At 41.0% G+C, this 21853-nt stretch overlaps 1 protein-coding gene across 1 annotated transcript in view; it reads left to right on the plus strand.

Moving 5' to 3' along the window:
- The window catches only part of LOC142405259 (sodium channel protein type 5 subunit alpha-like), a 222068-nt gene that overhangs the window by 196473 nt on the left and 3742 nt on the right, over positions 1-21853 (plus strand). The window contains exons 22-27 of the mRNA XM_075492326.1: positions 4935-5057; positions 11209-11490; positions 18134-18187; positions 19829-19970; positions 20716-20816; positions 21300-21570. Of these exons, the coding sequence (XP_075348441.1) occupies positions 4935-5057; positions 11209-11490; positions 18134-18187; positions 19829-19970; positions 20716-20816; positions 21300-21570 (973 nt within the window). The remainder of the gene's footprint in view (positions 1-4934; positions 5058-11208; positions 11491-18133; positions 18188-19828; positions 19971-20715; positions 20817-21299; positions 21571-21853) is intronic.

The raw sequence follows: 21853 nt of genomic DNA on the forward strand, positions 1-21853 counted from the left end.
CTGTGTGATCAACACTGTTTCCAGCACAAATCCAAACCATAGCCCCATACTGGCTACTGTGAAGAAAATTAACTCTATCCCAGCCAAACCAGCACAGAGATCATTGCCTGTGTTGTAGCATCTAAATTCATTGATTCTTCTTGATTTTGCCCTGGAAACACATGTGAATGTCTAGCACTCTAGACCCGAGCTGCTAATGCCACTAAGCCACATAGATGACAGGAGGTTGGCTTTTAAAACACCAGCTACATGCCTGGTAATCCCCAAGGACGGTATTTCTAGTGTTCAATGCAGTCACAAGGTTTAAAAGCTCTCATTTTTTTCCTTGAGCATAACACTGAAAATGGCAAAAGTGAAAGCTGTAGGGTTCATTTATCTCTCCTTTTACCCAGCTCTAGGAGGCTGCCATACAAACCACTGTGAAATCTATATAGATAAACTTGCGTGTAGGAATATGTAGGACTATAGAAATACAGAAATAGAGGTATATAGGTACTATATATTTATATACTAGATATATACTAGATTATATACTACAGATATCCATATAGATCTACAGATATATAGATAAAACTATCTTTGGGCAAAGAAAGTAAAGAACAGGAGCTCAACACCACCTGCCTGTCTACAATGGCAAGAAGAAGCCAAGGTGTGCAGGCAGCATCAATATGGCGTTGCCTGGAGCCTGGGCTTCACTGGGAAACCCTTCCATTAAGCCAGGCAGTAAATGCTGACTCTTTCAGGGTTTCCACTCTTTCAGGACGGAATAAATTTTGGGAAGTCACTGATAGCACCCAGGCTGGGATCTTGTTGGGCTGTGCTGAGATGACCTGAAGAAAGCAAAAGGGAAGAGCTGCCACGTGATTGAAATCCTAGCCCATGTGGTTGGTGAGACTTTTGCCGCTAATGTCTGTGGAGGCAGGATTGCATATACTGAATTATGAGGACCACTCCCCACCTTAGGGACCCTAATTGCTGGCCAGATTGTACACTGGGGCCCATGCTAGATAGCAAATTCCAGTGAGGGCATCATCCAGAGGACTTCAGAGGAGCCAAATAAACAGCAAATCAAGGGGATAAGGAACAGTCTAGAGCTAACGTGGAGGATATTATTGCTTGATTAAGTTAAGGGAAGGAAGGTTTAGACAGAAAGCTGTGAAAGCTTCTTAGTAAGGTCTAGCAGGTTGTGGAAGGACCCTCAAGGGAGATGCTTGAAGCAAAACATCTGCTAATAAGAACAATAATAAGGCTTCTTGGGCCAGAAGAAGTGCACAGGAGGATGAGAGACTCTGTAGCTTACCTGTTAGCACACGTGCCATGTGAAAGGTGAAGGTGAGGTGAAAGCTCAAGCCCCGCAACAGGTTGTGCATTTTGTGGGAAATGGTTCTAGGCAACAGTGACTTCTTAGGATTCGCCTGCTCTCCACAATGTTACAGTGCTGCCTGGTCTTCAGAGGTATTTTTTTCCTGAAACACCTACAAAACTATTTGCAAAGAGAAAAGATTAGAAATGTGTGCCATGTTGTGAATCTGGAGGTTATGTTGACCCTGGGGGTGTTTTCTGGGTGCCAGCAAGTTTCTGATACCACGCGGAGCACAAAGCAGAACCTTAGAGCAAGTTAGGGGTGCACAGCCTTGTAATAGGAAAAAAAAGTAACAGAAACAGCTGACTTCACCTTTTGCTGTGATTATGTGGGGCAGTCAGCACCAATTTTGAAAACGGCTTGATTTTTTTCCTAAAAATAGCCTTCCGGGTCACTTTTAATCAAGTCCAAATGGCCAAGTCTCTGCGTTGGTAATTCTCCTATAAATAAAATTTGACGGAGATACCTAAAAAACCAATAGCCGAGCATTTAAACAAGTTGTCTAAAACTCAGTTCTGACTCCAGCCTTGTAAATCATTGCCAAATATCAAAATATCACTCAGCTTCATGGCCTAATCCTCTGAAGAGATATCTAATGCTGTGTAAATCTGTGTCAGGAGGACAACAGCACCTGTGATGTGTTTCAGGGTGACATTTACAGCACTCTCAAGAAAATGGTAACCCGTTCAGATCCGAAGTCTGGTCTTGCAGGATTTGAACAGAATATCTTCTGCCTTGAGAGAAAGGAGAGTTACAGGATATGAGGGAGGAAGCATGCAGATGCATGAACCAAGGCAGTTTGAAGACCTTGAGAAGGTCTGACTTTCAGACATTGTGGGTGAAGCTAGCAAAGAAGGGTGTTGGGTGCTCTGTATTTGATTAATTTTCTTTTAAATCTCTACATTCATTTTACAAATGAATGAGCTTCCCTTGGTATGTGAGCGTATGGATCTTGGTTTCTATCACTGAGCATGCTATCATTGAGCTGTTTATCTTATACCTCCAGACTTTCTGGATAGGGAGCTCCAAGGCTTTGTGGGGTTAAGACAATTTTCTGCATTAAACTTTCCACCAAAGACAGAAATATGTGCCACAGTGTTACTCCTATCATGATATCTCAATAATGCCAATTATATTACAGTTTTAAGATGCTTTAGTTGAATAGCTTTCGTAATAAGTATGCTGTGTGTTTGCTTACTGGTATTAAACAAATCCTTCAGCCCTTTCTCCTTATTTAGGCAACATTAAGTCAATGGGGAGAGTGAGTGAAAGGAGGCGGCTTTGGACCTTATGTTAATGCATCTTCAGAGTACAGGATGTAATCAAGGCTGGTAAGAAACAGGGAAGACAGAAAATGGGTGATGCTCCAGTTTGGAAGTGTTGGAGAGTTTAGGATGGTTTTGAAGTTAAACCCAGATTTTCATCTTTAACTGTGAGCATTGATTGAGTAGGATTTAGGTGAAAGAAGCATTACTAGTGAATACATGTCAAACCTATAGCATTACTTTAAAATAACTTCTTAGGCATGCTCATGTCATGGGTTCAGATCTGCTTTGAGGAAGATGGAAGCAAAGGCTTCACTGGCAACTTTTACCTTCTCAGTGTCTAATGGTCCTGAGACATCAGACCCTGAATCCAGTCTGCCTGTCTACTGTGATGTTCTTATAGCACACTCACCACTAAAATGCAGAAGTGTTTATTAAGACCTTCCTTCCATGTCAGCCGCTGGGTCTGTACATGAGAGGTGAGTTTGTGTCACACCTTGTTGAAGACTGACGTGTTAAAGAGTGACAGTCAGCCTCTGTGCCACTTCATCATCTGCAGATCTAGGCTGTCTTATCCCAGCACATATGCAGCCCGCTGCATCCAGCCCAGGCTTGGTGTCTCTAAGACCTGCTGCCCTTAGGCTTGCTGTCACCCACATGCCACAATAAAGCCATCAATACGTAAATAATTTAACAAATCGAGCAAATTTTACAAAGATGCTTAGCTGTGCGGACAGCACTGGTACATAAATGAATGCATATTCAGGAGAAAGGTTGCTCTGTAGAGGACACTAGCTCACGACTTAGGAAACCAGGCTTGTCTTATCCTGCTTTATCACAAACCTTATGGGTGATGCTGGGCCGGTCAGCCAGCAGTGGGGTTCAGAGGAAAAATCATCCCATCCTAAAATGAAAATGAAGGTTTCCCACCAGACCTGTCTGTCTTCATTGGGGAGCCTAAAGTTTCCTTTTACATTAAGCACCTATTTTTTTATATAGTGTAGAGGAATCCCTGGTTTTAGACTTTGCTTCTATCTTTAAAAGGGCAATAAAGCACACTCCTTCCAGGTAAGCTTTGCACACTCACATTGGTGAGTGTGAGACAATCCGATACCACGATAACTGGGGCTGTGAAAACAGCTAAAGATGAGAGTAAGGGAACTGCGATGAGCAATATGCATAGGTCTCTTTCTTCTCAGAAAATATTATTTTATAATATCTGAGGATTAATTTTGATTCTTTTTTTAATCCCTGCAAATTGGCATGATACCTGTGGTGTTGGAGAGCTGTTTGTTTCTCACTCCCTAAATTCTCAGGCTGTGAACACTGACTTGAGCATGCAAAACCCAGTTGCTCCACATTTGTTAATCTGACCCATAATCTCCACTGCCATTCAGTTCATCCAGACTCCAGTCCTGTGCCTGGTAGCATCCACATTTCTGACCAATTGAGCACTGCAAAAGCTCTGAGAACATGAAGAGCATTGGAACCCCTCCATGCTGTCTCCAGTTTTGGAAAGACATAGTTTATTTCAAAGAAAAAGTCTTTGAGAGGTATGAACCTCAACGTTGAGCACCTGTCAAGTTTCCTTCTCCCTTAGAGGCTGTGTAGAAACCAGAAAAAGTGAAAAAGTGCAGAATCAAAGACTCATGCACATCATTCTTTTAGAGTCCATGGTATAAAGTCATGTCTATCAGCAATCTAGAAGACTTGTTTCTAATTAGTAAGTTTAAGATTGGTAATTGAATGGTAATGCTAAAATCTTTTATCTCTGCTGGAAATGGTTAGATCATACAGGTGCTTTCATCCAGAAAGCCGTAAATTATAACACTTACGTGACTCGTCATATTTTCAATAGTGGAAGAGACACACACCTTGAGGAGCGTACAGGAAACCTACAGCATGGGTGTCACAGACCGGTGGTTTTGTAACAGTGATCTCTTTTCTCATCAGCTTTGTGCAAGATGACATCAAGAGGACCTCTGTGTGCTTAGTTAAAATAAAGCTGACATCTTTGAAAGTCTGTATTTCTAGAAATTTTGCGTTAAACTGGAAACAAAGGTTTTGTGAGTTGGTAAGAGTTCTGTACATGTGTGGATGTAAAAACCTCCTTTTTTCTGTGTTGGTCTAATTTAAGGGCTTCCATTTAAGGTGGGTTTTAGTTTGTTTGTTGGTGGTTTTTTTTCCCCACTGTTCCAGCATTTCCAAGTAACCAGCTGTTTCCTTTCAGGAAGGAAAGTCAGAAGAGAAGGAAAATGGCAGGAGTGTACTAACAGATTGGATTTTTGCTTTGTGTCTCCATTCAGGTCTCTTTAATAAGCCTCATCGCCAATACACTTGGATACTCCGAGATGGGTCCCATTAAATCCCTCAGGACCCTCCGAGCCCTGCGACCACTAAGAGCATTGTCACGATTTGAAGGGATGAGGGTAAGAGTATATAAAGCATCAATCAAAGCTCAACTGTGTGACATCAAGCATGTAACAGGGAACAGTTGCACATGGTTTTGTCTTCATTTGGTCTGCAAAAGGAAATGAATGATAATGCTGTATCAAAGCAACAAAATCAGAAATCCCTCCTTTGTCTTGATTGCAATTTTATCATTACAGCTTTATCCTCTGGTGGATTTAATGATAAACTAATCTTGCTGCCTGACTTGTCATATTGCATTTTAAAAAACAGCTTTTTGGCCGGGGAAGCATCTGGCTAACAATTACCTCTCAATTATAAGGCGTATCAGGGGAATAACTAAGCTACAAGTTTGCTCCCTGCTTTTGACATGTATTAAAATGAGACTGACTGGGAAAGTTCTTAAGGACTTTTTCACTAATAATTAAGCAAAAATTAGAAATGCTAAAGATAGGGAAAGCAAACGAATTATTATAAAAAATCTTTCCTCTGAACAGATTGCAGTTTTAATATGGAATGTCAGGATTAAAATTAAAACCATGTAGCTTGTGTTTGTTGCTCCATCTTGTGCATCCATCTCTTTCCCTTCTGCATTCCTTTGCCGGCATGGCTATATCCGCACAGCGTACCTGTTTATTTGTTAAGCCTACCTGCTACACTAGTCAATTATTGTCTAGATAAGCACTTTATTTAACTCCTTGCACTATGCATGACTTGCAGATGATAACAGCTGTGCTCTGTATGAGCTGAGGTTACTGTTAATCTTGCAGATTGTATAGTAAAATAAAGCAAATTTGTGACAAAATTACATGTAGAACAACTCACCTTGTCTGATGATGCCAAATCTCTCTACTAACCCAAAGAAAATGATGCAGCTTTCACAGTGAGGTATATTCAGCGTAAAACTTTCCTATAGACAAAAATTTGGTCTGAATTATCAGTGACTAAAATGTGTAGTTCATGCACTGAGCTCCTAGCAATCAACTGTTCTCATTGCAATATCCTTGCACTAAGACGGCCTGAAGGCTAGAGAGCCTAACGACCAAGAGAACCCAGGAAAGATGGTGATAGAGCAATTTATGAAAACCCTGTACCCACACTTTGACTGTTCTGTGGATGACCAGAATTGGGGATCTATGGCTTTGTCCCACAGACCTTGTGATTATCTAAATCACATTATTTTTGTGGATGAAGATCCTCTGTGTTAGAACTAAGACAAAAAGATTCAAGAGGCTCAATTCATCAAACCTGAATTGCTTTGTTCACCGTGATCTTTTCAGCAAACACAGGCAATATTTTAAAGGTTATTCACAAAATAAAACAAAAGCAATCTGCAGATCCTCAGCTGGCACAAAGTGATGTTGCACTACTGATGTTAATTAAAGCTCTCACTTCTACGTCATCTGATGACCTCACTCCAAGTCTTTATTAAACATACGCAAATTGAGCAAACGTTGATACCAGCGAAAGCTGTACTAGTTTAACTACCAGAGTGATTTGTGCATGGACTCTCTCAAATCAATTTAAATCTGGCTTATGAAGGCTTACTTTTACTGGTGGATTTGCAAGTTCAAGCGAAACCCCTTTAACATATTCTAAGTTGACATAAGAATGTTCATTCATGACTTTGCCTCAGTTTAACTAAATTGGATTCAAACCTGAAAAGCAGTGGGAAGACTAGCCTAAAGCATTGGAAAAGTGAGACTGAAATAGGAAAGAAATAACATGAAAAAGTTCACATCTCTATCGAGAGGCTTTCTGAGAATAACAAGAGGTTGGCTTGGTGGAGATCCTACGTAGCGTAGACACACAGATCAGCCCAGCAAGTTTTCTTCTTAACATGGTCATACTTGTAGGTTCCCCTGGTCTCTGACTCAACATCCCTTTTCTTCCCTGTACTATTGCTGCAGCTGAAATATATTCAGTCTTTCTGAGCTATCAGAGGTAGTGAATTAGCTTGTAAACTATGATAAAGTGTAATTGAGAATACGTGCTATTGGAAAATCAAATCATTTTATTTTTAGTTTGTCTAACCACACTTAACATGACTAGGGACAGTTAGACCTTTCATTATTAGGAGTTCATATGCTCCAGAATGCACAGGAAAATTGCCAGCGCAGTGATGGATTAAATAATGATAATGTTGAGAAGCAAACACTGACAGTAAGAAAATAATAATAGTTTTCTCTATTGTAATGTCTTTTTCTTGAATAACTGAAAGATTTTTGCATGGCTAGAACAGGAACAAGAAGGTTCTCATACTGCAGTAAGAAAGAGACTTACTTCATTGATGCCGTACCTAAGTTTTGGAAACAATTGGTCCTGAGGCAAAGGCACAGAGTAGCACTTGGATGCCCAAGAGGACCTGTTACCATCAGACTTCAGTCCTTTCCCTGGCTTCAAACAGGCTGGGACCTGTCTGAGTTTGCACAAGTCTCAGCAGCTCCCATCTCATGAGAGGTCTGCAAAATAACGCTGAACTGTTGCCATCTTGCCCCTCTGTCCCCAAAAACTGTTGCCATCTTGCCCCTCTTACTGTCCCCAGTAAGACCAGTATCCCACCTGACAGTTACTGCAGACCCTGGGGTGTCGTGCACATGCCACCACCCTGCGTCACCCACTGCTTTCCAGGCCATATTAGAGCCCAGCAGAAATTAACTTAGGTCTGCCTGTCCCGAATCATGAAGTCTCCCATGTCTCCTCATTTGTTGTCCACCAGGGAATTATTTCAGAAATGCCAGTTCCCTGCAAATTTCTTCCCAGCAAGGGAGGTTATTGCAGTATTTTAAAAGGATGAGTGGGATGATGATAGACGATTTAATGTGAAAATGATACCAGGCAAAGTCATGGTGAGGCTGCTACAAGATACATGCAGGAAAGGAATAGTATAATTAATGCTAGTTAGCATGATTTCATGGGAATAGTTCTTGTAAAACCGATATGGTCCTTTGATTTGATTACAAATTATGCTGATGACGGTAACTGCACTGATACAATATCCTTAGATTTCAGAGAGGAATCTGATACCACGGGACATTGTGATGAAAACACGAGCTTTGTACCAAGCCAAGTAAACATATTTTAAATTAATTTAAAATGCGTGATGGATCTCGAAAAGTAATTGTAAACAGTGATGACACTGTAAATTCAGTGATGAGTGTCTCAGGGTAAGGGATCCTTCAGAATAAGAACTGTCCTTAATCTGGACCGTAACGGCATCTGGAAGAAAATATAAAATCTTTGCTGACAACACACAAAATGAGCGGAGTAGTAAGTGATATTACAGATAAGGGACTTATACTGACTGATCTGGATCACAGTGAAAAACAGATCAATGGTACAACAAGCATTTTAATAAAACCACATACATCATACACCTCGGGAGGAGGAAAGTAGGTCACTCTGGGGGATGTTTCTTGGAAAACAGCAGCTGAGAAGGACTTAGGGATTGGGATGACTGTTCAACAGGACACAAGCTTTTGGGCAGGTCTGATAAATGAGACGACTAATACAATCCCTCAATATGCAGGGAAATAACCCAGCAAGCAGAGGGAGAGGGCAGTGCTTCAATAGTGGAATTCCACCAAACTGCTGGAAATGGGGTGTTAAAAATGGGAAAGTCTCTGGAGCACGATTAGAAATCTGAAGGAATGATGACAGTTAGAAAGAAGCTCTGTGGTTTTAATTACCCAAAGCAATGTTCAGTGGCAACTCACCCGCAGTGATGACTGGGATGATAGGAGCAGATATCTAGTGTCTCAAGTTCAACAAATTCAACCTAAAAGACCAGCACCTGTTTCTAACAGTGAGGGCAAAGGACACCAGGAATAGATTATCTAATAATAAACTTTTTGTCCGTTATTTGAAATCATGACACTGTAAATTAGATGTCTTTGCAAAAGCTATGCCCAAGCTTGGGTAGGAGTTAAAGCCTGGGCCTGAAATTACTGTGGAAAGTCTGGTGGGCTCTGCTGTGGCAAAGGGAGGATTAACGCATTGTGCAAGTCTATTTCTGGATTTAAAATCTGAATCAGCTTTGCCTGAAAAGGTGGCCCATGAGATCAGGAGAGCTTGGCCGCCAAATCTATAGCCAGACCACAAGCTGTAGATGTGCACCACTGTGGTTGAGGGCAGAGGGTGGCTCAGTTTCCAGGCTATCGCTAAAGAAGTCACCTGGAAGGTGGTTTCTCCTATAAAGGTATCAGTGGAAATCAAGAGGTATGAACCTCTTCTTCTACATCGCTGTATATGTTGCTGTTCCTAGATGCAACAGAAATTCAGCTCTTTGCATGGCAAGCTTTGCAGCTGAACTTTTAACGTGAATTTATGATAATCATTTGCCTTTATGTATTCAGGTCTTTAAGTCCTCTCACTTGTCTCAGTGCAAATCAGGAGTGCTTCCAGCAGACCAAATGGCATCTCACTGGTGTAAGAGCAGAAGCAGTGAGAGAAGAATGACCCCCCCGTTAATAATTCATTCAGAGAGGTGTTACAGGATTTGCTCCAGCCTCATGTCGCGTTCTGTTATCTACAAGCCATTGAACATAATTCAGCAGAATGAAAAAAGCAGGATGCAGGCACGGCCGTCGCTTGCACTGCTGAAACCTGGATGTCTGTGTCCTGTCACAGGGCTTGTGGGTGGGAGCTGGGTTCAGCAGCGTATGTAACATAAGTGCAGTGGCTCTGTGCTGCATGGATTAAAATTGAGCAAAACTATTGTCCCGCATAGCAGCAAATGAAAGCTACTTTGACAAGGACCGAGGCTATACACAAATAAGACCTTGATTTTGAAATTATTTAGCATTTTGGTTAACACAGTAAATTTGGTCTTAAAACAATGAAGTTAGACACTGATTAACGTCCAAAACTAAAAAATAAAATTAGCAAAAAAAAAAAAAAAGAAATTGAAAAATCATCAGGAATGGGCCTATACAGAAAAAAAAAATGGTCAAGCAGCTTTTCCTGTGTGAAAATTAGCTTCATTCATAAATACACAAAATCTAAATCTGGGTTTTGAAAGATCTACATAATTTTGTATTGTATATTGTATATGAAGCTGCTGCTATACATGCATGAAAACCATTTCAGTCTTCCGGGTATTTTTCTTCCTCAGCAATGCAAAAATGATGGTGAAACGAATGTTACATTATTAGCTTGTCAGAAAATTGGCCACTAATATGAAAGAAAACAAGAGTTGACATTTTCCATAATCAGCTTCACAATTGAATAAAATTTCATTTTTATGGATCAATATCACCTTGTCTCAGTTTCAGAAATGTAGATGGAGAATAAGACCTTAGTGTCTGCCTACTAGATTTTAATCTCCAAAGCATGAGACAGAGATGGAGACAAATTCACGTAGTGGGGCTAGTGTCTGCAGCAATGCTGTCGGGCAGCTTTGTCTGGACTGTGCAATGGCAGCATCTCCAAAAGCTGGGAATACGGAGAAACCTTGCTGACACAGGAAGGGGAAAACTACATTTTGTGACAGTGTGCTTCCCTCAGAAAATGTATGGTTTTACACGGGGGTTTACAGCCCTGCCTGGGTTAGTGTGTAGGAACTTTACAGCACGTCACAGGAAAAAATAATACATTTTTTGTTAAATTAGAATGGTTTCGCTGCCCTAATCATGCATACTGATCAGACAGGGGAAGCTGGCTTAGTACAGTACGTCTCAATCAGTTATTATTTAAATAAGCAAAATTTATCACAGCTAGAGTTCACATCCCCAGGACTATGGAGGCTTGAGTTCAGTCAAAGATTTCAGAAATCTTTATTGGTCTATTTTGAGAAACTGTGATGTACCCCAGCTGTTTCCAATTAATCGTATGATTATTAGAGGTGGTTTGGCTGAAGTGTATTATCCAGTAGGATCTGTGAGGTCATGATGACTTTGCAGATTGCTCCTGAATTAAAAGATTCCTCTTGAAAAAACATCATCCCATGGGTAGGATACCAACAGATTAGATCTTCATTTACAAAAGGAAAAAAAATAATCACGTGTGAAGCCTTTCATGGTGGTCTGGCTCCTTAGGTAGCGTTAGTAGTTATCCACCTGTCACCGTGTGAGGGTTCAGCCGAGTTAATCAGGGGTGCACAACAGCTTGTTAGCAAAGTGTCTATAAAAGTGCTGACATTAATTCTGTTTTCTCTCTCCTCTTTCACCCAAGGTGGTGGTCAATGCCCTCGTGGGAGCCATCCCTTCCATCATGAATGTTCTGCTCGTCTGCCTCATCTTCTGGCTCATCTTTAGCATCATGGGAGTGAACCTGTTCGCTGGGAAATTTGGGAAGTGCATTAATAAGACAGAAGGAGATATGCCTTTAGACTCTAAAATTATTAACAACATGAGTGACTGTATACTCTATAACGTGTCAGGCACGTTTTACTGGACAAAAGTTAAAGTTAACTTCGATAATGTTGGTGCTGGGTACCTGGCTCTGCTACAAGTGGTAAGTGTGACCACCAGAAACTAAACTAATGGGCAAATGTGCTTGTTCCCATTGAAATCATCAGCCTCAGGTTAACCTCTATGCTTTTCTGGGTTTTTCAGCCTTACCTGTCAGGGGAATGCCTCTCCTCAAGAGTAAATGAGTTGTATTTGGCTTATTGATTTAGCCTAGGGATATTTATGGCAGCTTCTGGTTTTAATTTGAGCTTCTGGTGCATCACTAATGTAGTTGTCTGGGAGGTGACTGGACTATTGAGGTGAATTAAAGACCATTTGTCAATACTGTAATCCAGTGCAAAGTTCAGTTCCAGAAACAAAAAGTAGTGGTCCAGAAGGAACTGTTCATGCAGACAGAGTGCACTGGTCTTCCTGAACTTACTGGGACTTCACTATACCCTGCTGTGAAAAAATGAAGTTACAGTACCTTCAGTTACTCAGCTGAAGTTATTGCACAAAGCTGGAGTCACAGAGGAATCTTAATTTACAGTCCTCTGCTCACCTTCCATGGAGATGTTCGAGAAAGACACTGGTGCCTCTCATTCTGGTTACTCACCTCATTTCCACCTGCTAAACATAATGAGTGAGATTGAACCTAACTGTGAAACGTGGCGGTGATCGGATTGCTGTAACTCCACACAGCCTGGTCTCTCTGGAAAGGTGGCGAGAGCATTCCAGAGAAGAGACTGTTGAGGTTCAAAGATGTTGGCAATATTTGATCTATAAAGACAGAAGTAAGCCACTTTTACAACCTTTTTCAGCAGCAAATGTAAAACATGCATGAACGGGTTGTACGCACAGAGATTTACTGTGCTGTGACGCAGCACAACCTAATGGATAGAGTGACAGGAGACTCCATCTTCTTGTCCAGACTCTGCCACTGGACTGCTGAGTGGTTTTAGACAAATTGCTTTGTGTTTCAGTTCCATGGGGCCCTCATGTGAAATTGTGGTAATGATACTTATTTCCGTTGTTCCTAATTTGCTCTGAAGCCTAGTGATGAAAAGGGCTGGATATGCACTAGGAGTGTTTGTCGTGTTGCATTTTATGTACACAGAGTGAAACAAGTCACTCGCTACATCCTTGGACAGGGAGGTTACTGTCTTGAATCACCTGTGATGGCATTCCTTGCTTCTGGGATGAAAACTTGTATGCTGGGAGCTCAATTCAGTTGTCACATATAGACATCCACCCTTTGCAATGCGGTGGGGTACTGCCCTGGGCCCCAACCTGCCCTTCCCAGAGGGCATGAGCCTACCACAGGTCCCCCGTCAGATCTACCAGTCCTTCTCCTTCCTGTGGTGCAAATTTGCTTTCTCCCAGATCTTTTTTTCTCTGTCACAGACACATGAAATATCTCCATGAAGTCGCTTTCCTTTCTTGTAGAAATGCGTATCCTTATGTACTCTGTTCCTGGTACACATACACTTGAGTTGGAGATCTTCTGAGCGCTGTCCATCGAGTCTTTGCTTTCATACCCTCTGGAAAGCAGAAAGGTTAGAATGGGCACACCCACTTTTGGTTCTTTCAGTGACATAAAGCTGAACTTGCTGAGGCCAAGAGCGTTTATCTTTTGCATGTAATTATGATATTCAGCTCACCCATGCAGGGCAGATTAATTCATTTTGAACGTCTTTAATTAGATTTTCCGTTCTATATAGTGCTTTCTTTGTCTTTTATTTAAACATCCAATCTAGCTGAGCAAAAATTTCCAGGTTTAAAATATTATGCCTCACCTGAAGCTTATCATCTCCTCCATGACTGCCTAACAGATGCCTAGTTTGTCTGGTGAAAAAAACTCCATCAGAGTAGTAGCTATTCCTTCACCTTTTCTTTTCTAAGACTCAAGCTCCAGCTTTCTGAAAATCTGCAACTTTTCATAAATCGGCATTGCCTAAGGAGTATCTTGAAGCAGTCTCTTCTACTGTTCTGCAGTATCAGTTCCTGGGCACTTTGATACAGGCTGCATTCAGCAGGCGGGACTGCCTGCTGTTGGGATCAGGGATGGCAGCAAAAACATAACTGGTCGTAAGGTGGATCTCAACACATTTATGAAGGGACGGTCTAGTACTGCTGTTTTCCAGCTGAAAATGGACTTGATGACCCCGCAAGTTTCTTTCAAAACTGTGATCATGTATTGGGTAGCACAGAAGTGGGTTTTCCAGTTACAGAAGTACAAAAGAAGTGCCATAAATGTACAGCCTGTGCAGCTTGGACAAACTCATTATGGCAGGAAATGAGGGAGTCCTAAAACCTTGCTCAGCTTCTATGGCAGGTGCTGGCTCCTTCCAGGAGGAAGGGCAGGAGCCAAGTGCCATTAGGGGATTGATTTTAACTTTCATCCTGCACCTGGAGCTCTTATGTCTGCTGCTAACGACAGACTTAGGCAATAAAGTGTAAAGATGACACCCACAGAGAAGGGGCCCAAACATCTGGAAATCTTTTGCCAGACTCCAGCTGAGGAGTGTTGGTTACAGGTGCTCCTTGCCAAATATCCTCCATATGGAGTCACATTTCATGAGCAAACTACCATAGGAACTGCAGGGGATCATTTAACAGCTCAGCTCTCCTAAAGAGACAGACACATCGATGCATCTTTGTGCACGCTGAGACAGTGCGTAGCAATGATGAGATAAGCATTTTGGTTACAACCCTCCAGGATCCAAAATATGAGCTTTTAAGTGGGACTTGTCTTTTGACTGTTGACATTTTCAGCTGCTGCAACACACCCTTTAAATGACTCTGAAGTTACCTTTGGATGCCTGAATGTGTCTGAAAATCCAAATGGAAATATATAAAACAAATCTGTCTGCCTAATGTTCTGTTTTCACTTCTACAGCATCCTTGAAAGAAATGAGAAGTTCCTACTATGGAAACTTCAAGGCTTACTACTACCCAGAAGCAAACTTTCTGACAATGTAGTTGAGAACTGCATGAAACTTTCCCTAAATATTCTTTGCTCTTTCTCTTTTCCTACCTTGTTTAGTATCTGTCATGTTGTTCTGAAGATGCCACTTTGAATTAATGAGTCTCAGAAAATATTCATGTGAAGTGGTATCAAGTTTCAAGCTTCTCCAACTAACAAACGCGCTGTCTCACAACAGATTACTAAAATTGGAGGTAGTCTCTGCTCACTCTACAAGCAAGAGAAATGCCTCACTCACGAGGAGGAAAAGATCTTTGTTATCATGACTTTTTAATTTGTGAGAAGGATGATTCACTCTTCTGGGGATTTAACATCCTTAACACCCTAATCTATTAGGAAAAAATTATTGCTACAACCCAGTGGTTCAGTAATGCTTTTTCTATATTCCCAGAATTGCTTTGCAGATCACAGCACCTATGTTCTATAAATCTGTATTTGAGCTGAACAAAGAAACATCTTAAATTTCCAGTAGGGGTTTTGCATTTCCCTTGCAGAATCCTTCCCTTCATGTTATGATCACCTCCACATATTTTTTTGCAACGTATCTTGAAATTTCAGCAATCTGTTGAATAATACCAAGAAAAAAAGTGGTCCCTCACACAGCATCTGGCTTGCTTGGAAAAGTTCTCCTTAGACAAGAACAGACTTACATCTAATATGTCCTACAACTCTTTGTCGCTCTGGGACTCCAGATGAGGAATGGGGAGATAACAGAAGCACTCCTAGACCAGTACAGCAATCAGGAACTGTAGAGTTAAATCAACCCCTCATGCCAGGTCCAAAGTCATGAGTGAGCTCATAAATCAGCTACAAAATGGTCGTGAGACAGCAGCGTATGTCTAAAGTTACTGAGTTACATGATCTCTTGCACTTCTGTAAACTGTAATGCTAGACTTTACTTTCACTGTGGATGCAAAATGTGCAAAAAATCTGTGCTTCTGAACAAACCATAAATTGGTGAGCCAGGGTAGATTTCTCCATGTGTCCAAAGATCAGGAGTAAGCAGTATTTCCATGAGGAATTACTGGTGGAAATTCAAGGGGAGCAGAGGCAGTGCCCTTGGAACCCGCGGAGCTCAGCACAGTGCAGACCTCTGGGGTGCTCTGGTGGGTCCAATGCTCGGTGGTGCCCTCCCCAGAAAATCATCTTAACACAAAATAAACATAAATCAAATGTTCAGCATAAAATTGCTGCTATGATGAATAAACTGAAAAATTCAACAGAAAAGCCAGCAGATAACGGAGCTGGCATAGCCAACTTAAATGTGTGTGTTCTGGCTGTACTGTTGGTGGCTCTGTTTTAGCTTTAAGAAGTTCCTCTCACCAATAGTAATGCTTAAAGAAACATTTCAGAAATGCGAAGACCAGTATTTCTGCCATCAAAAGCAGCCATTTTTATTGCAGTATTGCAGTCCTTTTCTAGAAAAAAAATCCCCCTCACAGATTTACAGGCTTGTTTTATTTTAAGGCACCATTTGGTTATACAATAAATGGTTTGAGGGCAGCTAGTGCCATCCCACCTATCCTCCTCCCCAGTAATTTACTGCATTGCAGCTCTAACCACCAGTCAAATAACAAAATGTAATCCCATCCCAAGATGAGTTTATCGGTAGATAATCTCATCACATGACAGTTTCAGTAGAAAATGGTGTTTCTCTGGATAGCTTCCAGGCAGGATAATATCACAAACACTCCCATGAAGATTTTGTCACTTCCTTATCCAGAGTGTAAGTGGTTACTAATTCCAGATAAATAATTTCTTTTCCCAGTGTTATATTTCTTTCATTCTCAGTATCTTTTACCCTCTGCAGATGAAGTGTCATGGGAAGCTTTCCAGAAGCCCCGTGGATTTTTAATTCTCTTACTTCTGGACAACTGGGAAAAACAGAAAAATCACAGTACTTCATTCTCTTAATATTTATTTTTGTCAGATCACTTCATCATCTGTTATCGCTATAAACCACTGTGCCTTGCAGTAGAGTCTCTTGTTTCTGTGGTACATATCAAGGGGTAAAATAGCTACTCAAGAGAAAAGATTTCCTCCCAAGTGGGAGAAAAGTACAGGCTAAGATCATATCATTTTGTTGCACAGGGAAAAGGATTTCTTGTTCCATCCCGTCCACCCTTCCTGAACGGCATTTTGAGCTGGAAGCTGCAAGCGACTGTAATGACACCAGAAAATCTTTCATCAGATTAGAAAGAGAACAGCAAAAAAGGAAAATATTAGAACAGTTAAGGAGGATCAGCATGACAGGCTCAAATAATTATTTGTTTCAATAAAACTACTCATCATTCCTATAAACACTTTACATCTGATGTGTTTTCTAACATACAGTACCATGAAACAGATTTTCCAAAGGGTTCTGATTTGGGGGGCTTAATCTCTTTTAACCAGTAGATAAAAATGAATGCAACCTTTCAAACATTATTTTATCTATACTTTCATGAGAAAGATGGTTGACCTCTTGTACAACATTTTCCTTTGGCTCAGTAGCGTTCAGAGGAAAATGGGAATGCAGCATTACCTCCAGGATTTAATTTAATAATAATAGAGAGTGTATAATAGAGCATTTCTAAAACTGCTGGATGTGCCAAGCTCAACACAAATGCCTGGGTTTCTCCTGCCCAAATTCCTATTGGCGTTATCTGGAATTGCATGCCTGCACACCACCGAGAAAATTCAACCTAAGTGTCAGTAGTACTCAAAAAAATATTGGGTGTGGATCTTTTCATGCATGCTAGTGTAAATCCGATTAAATCAATAAATCTAAAAATGCCTCATTATCTGCTCACACTGATTTTAAATCCAGGGTAAGTCTAAATGGGTCAGAAGTCAAATAAGAAACAACCCCGGAGGACTAATATAAAGGTAATGTGGCTTAGGCCAGAGTCAGACCTAATGCCAGGTATGTTTGGCATCAGGCTGTGTCTAATGAGAGGCATATATTGAGAGCAAAGAGTCATGTTTTTGCTACAGAATAATAAAAATCACTTCTGCATGTTTCTCCTAGGAGTATTGTCACTGCCCTTTCTCCACTGCAGGTTCCAGTAACAGGCACTGATTTCTGTGGACTCCCTCCTTGTTCAAACAATTAAAAAAATAATAATTAGAAACTCTGATTTAAAGAAAGAAAATCTGAACAGTAAAGCAGATGGAGTTTCCAGGGCCAGGCTCACAGCAGGTGTTGATTGCCTTTGCTCCTTTCAAGTCAGCTGTGATTTATGCCTCTCCCTGGACTTTGACATTGCCATTTTAAAAGAGGGCAGAATCCAAGCTTCAGCGGGATCCTACAATGTAGTCACTGCCCATCAGTCTGAACAAGCAATATGGATGGGACCCATCTCACCTGGTCCGAGACTTGTGCAGGACAGCACTCTGAGTTGTCCCATGTAGCTGTATCTCTTCATTACTTGAAGGTCAAAACGTCCAAAGATTTAATTGCCATGTTTTCTCTCCTTTTTAAAATCTCTTTTAAAAACCTCTGTTTTAGCCCTACAACTGCAGAAAATCAGAAAACATGTATGAGAGAATCCAGGAGAAAACCATTCTGGAGTAACTTTAAATGTCTAAATGAACATAAACTCATGGATACATACTGCTTTAAAGGAGAGGCAATTCATTAACTGTGAAGAACATGCTCAACATCACAGAGGTGATATCATCATTTCAAGATATGCTTATTTAATATGCTTAATTATGTATTTTGTGGGGTTTTTTTCAGGCCACATTTAAAGGTTGGATGGACATTATGTATGCAGCAGTGGATTCACGAGAGGTATGTCACTACAAGGAAATTAATAATTTCCTTTTCCATTGACTTTCGCAGCATTCATGGTGTTTAACAACAACAATAAAATACAGGCAGGTTGCCAGGCCCTGTCTTACTCTGGTTGAGACAGTTGCAGACCTTCATTTTTAGCAGCTGGTACTGAAGCATCATGACCCTGAGATTAAACCAAATGTAGCCCTCGGTTCTACACAACTGATTTACCTATTCGTGCTGCAAAACTCCCAGCACAGAGAGGCACCTCCAGAGTGAGACTGAGTACAAAAACGTGAACTACCCTCTGTGTTTCTTCCACTCTCCCTGCTGACTGCCATATTTTCCGCAGATCTAACTTTTGATAACTGGAACCTCTTTAAAAGCATGGGGTTTAAATTACATTCCCTTGTAATCCCCCTCCTCAACCCCTCCTCTGCCTTCACCTTTGGCAAGTTTCTTCTCTGTAACCAGCAGCTCCGCTCAAGGAGGGTGGAGGAGCTCCTAGCAGGGAAAGCGGCTGGTGTGAACTTCCAGCGCTGGTTTGAGACGTGCTGGAGCTCTGGGTGCTGGTGACTGCCCTGTGCTGGCAACCCATTCCTACCTACATCCCATTCAGCTTTCAGGTTTCCTTAAAAAAAAAAAATATATATATATATATATTTAAAAATATATATATATATATTTTTTTTTTTTAAAAATATATTAAAAAAAAATATATATATATATAAAGGGCTTTTCCCTTGCTATATCTTGCATGGTTTGGTTTGTTTTTTTTTTTCTTTATTGAAGGAGATGTTGTAGTTCTTTTAATAATATTAAAGGAACAAGATTACAGTGGGAACTGGGAATTTGGCAGTCTGAATTAGGTAACAGGGAGTCGAGCCCTAAATGGAGGAATAAAGGGTGAAAAAACCTCATGATCTCAAAGGAGCGGAGAAGTACCTTTGCATAACACAGCTCGTGATGTTGATTTATTCTTGTACTACATGTACACGTGTGTGTATCCTCCCTGCTACTGAATGAAACACATAGGTTACACGAGAAAATATGGCATTTAGGGAAATGTGAGCTTCTGGCATCTTGGTTAGATACATGGAGCTGGTGGGGCAAATCTGAGCATTTTTGCCAGATGTGCTACATGTGATTTGAGGCTATTGGACTGCGCTGCTCAGTCCTTCATCAAGAGATCTTCTTCATTTCCACCCTTCATAAAAGAAAAATTGTACTTCTAAATACACTGACTCTCAATACAGCGTTTTTAAGTAGCATTTAATTATACTGCTACCATACTTCTGCTTTTTATAAGTACCATCAGTTCATATAAGATTCAGGATAATCAGAAAATGGGTTCTTTTCCCCTTCTGGGTTCAGACTGAGAATATTTTATAGGATTTATTCTGAAGTTGCACTTTCTGAAGCAGTGTGATCGCTGTGACAGTGTTGTGAATGTAGCTGCAATGACCGTGGCCTTGCAGACGCCAGCAGTAAACTTCAAACAGAGACCGTGGAGTGCTGATTCTGTCAGTGGGAGTTACCCTATTTTTCCTGTTTCATAATCTTTATTGCTGATAGAGAGTTTTCTTTTAACTGCATTAGTATTGTGATATGTGCAGAGATGGTGTCATTTTTGCCTTTTCCCTTTTCCCATTGCAGTGTGAGGAGCAGCCTGAATGGGAATGCAATTTATACATGTACCTGTACTTTGTGATTTTCATCATCTTCGGGTCTTTCTTCACATTGAACCTCTTCATTGGTGTCATCATTGACAATTTTAACCAACAAAAGAAAAAGATAAGTAGTGCATATGCTACACATCACCTTGTGATTGCTGCAGAGACCGGGGCAAGGGATAGATTTATAGGCAATGGCTTTGCCACATTAGCATCAAGATTAGCATTGACAGAACAGCTGCAGAAACCACCCTGCAGTACTTTTACAAAAGCACAGTTGTAGCAGCCCCTAATGTCCCCATAGGATGAACATCCTGAAAATACAGGCTGGGGGATTATATTCCCCACAGAAAGCAGTGAAGCAGCTCCGTGTGGACGGGATCTCTGGCATAAACTCTGCCACAGGGGCACAGACGGCCCTGGTGTGCCCCATGCACAAACAGCACGGTCCCTCAGAGCAGTGCAACCTGTTCTCCTCAAGCCATCGCCTCCCTGCTCCAAGATGCAGCCAGGGTCAGGGCAGAGCAGCCTGGCCTGAGACCTCTGTTTCTCGCTGCTTTGTAGGCTCTAAACAAAGGGCTGAGGTTCTTCTATTTTCCCCTCTCACCCTGGACCTACCTTGAGTGCAGACAGAATCTGAGTCTTGCTCCTCCTTGGTTGCCTGCACTGCTCTGTCTCTCCTGCCCTTCGTCTCCATGCGATAAGCAGCTCCCAGGACTGCATCTCATCAAGCCCTTCTTAGATATTTTGATGAAAGCTACATGAAAAGGGAAATAAGAAAATAGAAAAGGATGCAGCCCTGAACTTTGGATGGAGGCAGTGGACCTCTTTTCATCAAAAGTAATAGCTTTGTTCTCACCCTATACTTAGGTGGCCAGGATATCTTTATGACAGAAGAACAGAAAAAGTATTATAATGCAATGAAAAAGCTGGGATCTAAGAAACCTCAAAAGCCAATCCCAAGGCCACTGGTAAGAATGGCATAATTCAGTTGAACTATTTGTAATAGCTGAATGTTTATTTAATAGAATGAATGCTTCCCAGTGTAGGAAGAGTGATTGCTTCCAGATGAAAGCCACTTAGTATTTACATGTTTTGATTTTGGACAGTATTTGCAAGTCCAGTGACCTGTGTGGTACAAAATACCCATTGTTCCGCAATATTGACTAAAAGTCCAATTTACATATGCAGTCATGGCAGTGGCCACATGCCTGCATTGAATGAATTCATGGCCCCAGTCCAAGGTGTTTTTTTCAGGAGTTTAAAGAAGCATTAGGAGTAAATGGGTTTGAAAACTCCATCATCCAACCATTCGTCATCATCTTTATGTTTATGAAGTTCTAATCAGAAGCACTACATTCTCTATTTTCCTCTACTTTCTGATCAATCAGGAGACAATGATGTCATCATTTTGACACAGTTCAAATTTCCTAACTAAATCTCCTTTCCTTCAGAACAAATACCAAGGTTTTATTTTTGATGTCGTCTCAAAACAAGCCTTTGATGTCTCCATCATGATTCTCATCTGCCTTAACATGGTTACCATGATGGTGGAAACGGATGACCAAAGTCAAGAAAAAGTGAACATCCTCCATAAAATCAACATGCTTTTTGTTGCCATCTTCACTGGGGAGTGCATCATCAAAATGCTGGCTCTGCGACACTACTACTTCACCAATGGCTGGAACATATTTGATTTTGTCGTCGTTATTCTGTCTATTGTAGGTAGGTGAATCTGGATTTTCACCCAAACTCCGAAGTTGAAAAGGCAGACATAAATTTAATTAGACAAAGTTGAAGGCTTCATGCAATAAAATACACTTTCAACTCAGATAATTAGATCCTAAGTGTATTTTTTTAATATTTAAATAATACAACATAATACTGCCTAACAATAACTTGTGTGATCAGCGAAATGATGAGGTTTATCACACCACAATATTGGTTTCAATGTACATTTAATGGTTCCTGGTGATAAAACATGGTCCAGAACCGGCACCATACACTT

Source organism: Mycteria americana, chromosome 2 (genome assembly GCF_035582795.1).
Source record: "Mycteria americana isolate JAX WOST 10 ecotype Jacksonville Zoo and Gardens chromosome 2, USCA_MyAme_1.0, whole genome shotgun sequence".
In the NCBI taxonomy this organism is placed as follows: domain Eukaryota; kingdom Metazoa; phylum Chordata; class Aves; order Ciconiiformes; family Ciconiidae; genus Mycteria; species Mycteria americana.